General features: G+C 31.1%; 1 protein-coding gene across 1 annotated transcript in view; it reads left to right on the top strand.

The window, feature by feature from the left end:
* Window positions 1-2,658, top strand: part of FBXL13 (F-box and leucine-rich repeat protein 13) — a 198,399-nt gene that overhangs the window by 63,256 nt on the left and 132,485 nt on the right. Inside the window, exon 5 of the mRNA XM_012650294.1 lies at window positions 1,121-1,253. Coding sequence (XP_012505748.1) covers window positions 1,121-1,253 — 133 coding nt within the window. The remainder of the gene's footprint in view (window positions 1-1,120; window positions 1,254-2,658) is intronic.

The raw sequence follows: 2,658 nt of genomic DNA, 5'->3' as shown, positions 1-2,658 counted from the left end.
AGTAGAGACGGGGTCTCGCTCTTGCTCAGGCTGGTTTCAAACTCCTGAGCTCAAACAATCTGCCCGTCTCGGCCTCCCAGAGAGCTAGGATTACAGGCGTGAGCCACCGCGCCTGGCCTAAAGTGTGTGCTTTTAATTATTAAATATTTATAAAGGAACACCAGGTCTGCCATTTGCTTTTCTCCTAACTAGAAGCATAGAATTTCTGCTCTCCAGGTTCTTTTAAAATAATATAATCTTGAGCTCTGAGACCCAGTTCTCACAAAAAGCTTGACATCCAGGAGTAATATTCACGAAGGATTAGAGTTCATTAAGTCCTGTAGATATCATGAATTTTGTCCCTGAGTTGAATCAGCCAATGAGAGAACAGCACACTTGGACCCTGTAGCTTTAGGTTTTCTCTTTCTGAGTTGTGCTTTTTGTCCTGAATTCACCTTCTGTCCTGTGTTTTATTGCATGGAATTCTCTCAGTTTATTTAATTAGTCTCCTCTTGAAAGATATTTAGGATGGTTCCTTTCTTTTGCTATTAAAGTCCTGTCGTGAGCGTCCTGTTTCTTATTTTTTTGTATACATATATGATTATATCTGCAGGATAAATTCCTAGAAGTAAAATTGTTAGGGTAAAGATTAGATTGATTTATAATCACAAAAGTGTATGGAGTTATGGAATACCTTTCGCTCTATTTTTTTTTTAGCTCTCTATACTTTTTGATATTTGATATCTCATGGTTGTTTTAATTTATATATCTCAACTCACAAGACAGACTGGACATTACCTGGTATGTTAGGAAGCCATTTTGCATTTACTTTTTTTAATCCTAATATGCTATATTTTTTATTTTATTAGCCAACTTAAAATCATTTTTGGAAACAAACAGGAATATATGTGTGCGTGTTCCTCATTTTATTTATGAAATTATAAATAGAGCACTCAATACTAATACTAAATAGAGAACTGATATTATACCAAATAGAACACTCAAACTAACATTTCAGTCTCCTTCTATTTGGAAATGATGTGATGAAGAGCTCTTAGAACTTGATGCTTTAAAATATTTAAAATTTTTACATGAAACATATCTTTCTCATTTCTTAATGCCTTTTGTTTATCCTTTTTAGATTGATTTTTCCACAGTGAAAAATATGATTACAGATAAACATGTTGTGTCTACTTTGCAAAGGTGGCGTCTCAATGTGCTGCGTTTGAATTTTCGTGGCTGTCTTTTCCGACCAAAAACTTTCAGATCTGTTAGTAAGTATGTTTATTACAACTATTTGTCTTGCTTTCCTGTATTCTAATTAGGCAAATATAAAGAAAAGCATAATTAAAGTGGAAACTTCAGGGAGTCTTAGTTTATAAGTATGCCAACTGTAACTATTTGAAAAGCTTATAATATGGTCAGCTCCTACTGGTCATTTGTCTATTCTTTTTGACCACTTGCTTTTTTTGTCTAGTATTTGTCTATCAGTGGATCATCAGTTTATCTACTAAAAAATACAAGAACATGTTCTCTTTTTTAAAAAAGATCTAACAATAGAAGTAAAAGCATCTTTTTTCCAATTCCCTCAAACCCATTCACTTACTCCAAGGCACCCAATGTATCAGTTTTCTGTTTTTGTAAAATACAGTAATACGTATGTGATTAAAAATACACAATTTTAATTTTTAACATGAAAGGGGTCATATCGTTTTATATTTTCTTTTATGTCCTGGAAATCTTTCCATGTCCGTACATACAGATCTACTAAATTCTTTTTAAAAACTATAATATCATTTTCCATATTATAGATGTACTATAATTTATTTAACCTTCTTCCTAGTGATGGACATTGAGATTATTTTCAATTTTTTCCAAGTTGGCTGCTTTGTACTTCCATTGTGATATTTGTCTTTAACATATATGTCCTTTGAGATTCATTTTTTACTTATCACATATATATTTCTGGAAATAAGAGAAACAGTATATTTTTAAAAAGTATACATTCATACTGACTCCATATAATAAGAAAAGAATGCCATATGCATGTATATGTATCAACTTGAATAAGTCTAAAGATATTAATGGGTACAATCAAGTTGCAGAATGATGTATATAATCTAATACCATTTATATACAGTTTTTGAATGTGCAAAATATTATACATATACTTTTTATCTTGAAATAATTTCAATAATACCTTTTTAAGGACACACATTCACATAATAACATAAAAAGCATGCATGGGAATGAAAAACTACAGACGCAAATAGTGGTTATGCAAGTATGTAGAGAAAGTTTAATGAAATGGGGAAGAGGTACACAAGGAGTTTTGATTGTCTCTGTAAATTTCTTTATTGAAAAAAGAAATTAAACAAAATGGAATAATTCTGATTGGTTATTGCTAGTACTGTATAAAGATATAGTTTTTCGTATGATCTTATTGTATCTAACTATGTATTAAGCTCTCTTCTTGGTTTTAATAGTTTGTCAGTTAATTCTCTTGGGTTTTCTACATAGAGTACCATCTGGGAATATTGACAGTTTTATTTCCATTTATTCCTATTATATTTTTTCTTTTTTTTCTCTCATTTTTTAACATTCTTTCCTTAGGATCTCCTTTGCAGTGTTGAAAAGTAGCAGGGATATACAACAATCTTGTCTTGTTCTTGAGTCCTT

Source organism: Propithecus coquereli, unplaced genomic scaffold (assembly GCF_000956105.1).
Source record: "Propithecus coquereli isolate 6110/MARCELLA unplaced genomic scaffold, Pcoq_1.0 Scaffold32, whole genome shotgun sequence".
NCBI lineage: Eukaryota > Metazoa > Chordata > Mammalia > Primates > Indriidae > Propithecus > Propithecus coquereli.
Note: the sequence above shows the minus strand (reverse complement) of the source record. Positions and strands in the feature narration are given on the sequence as shown.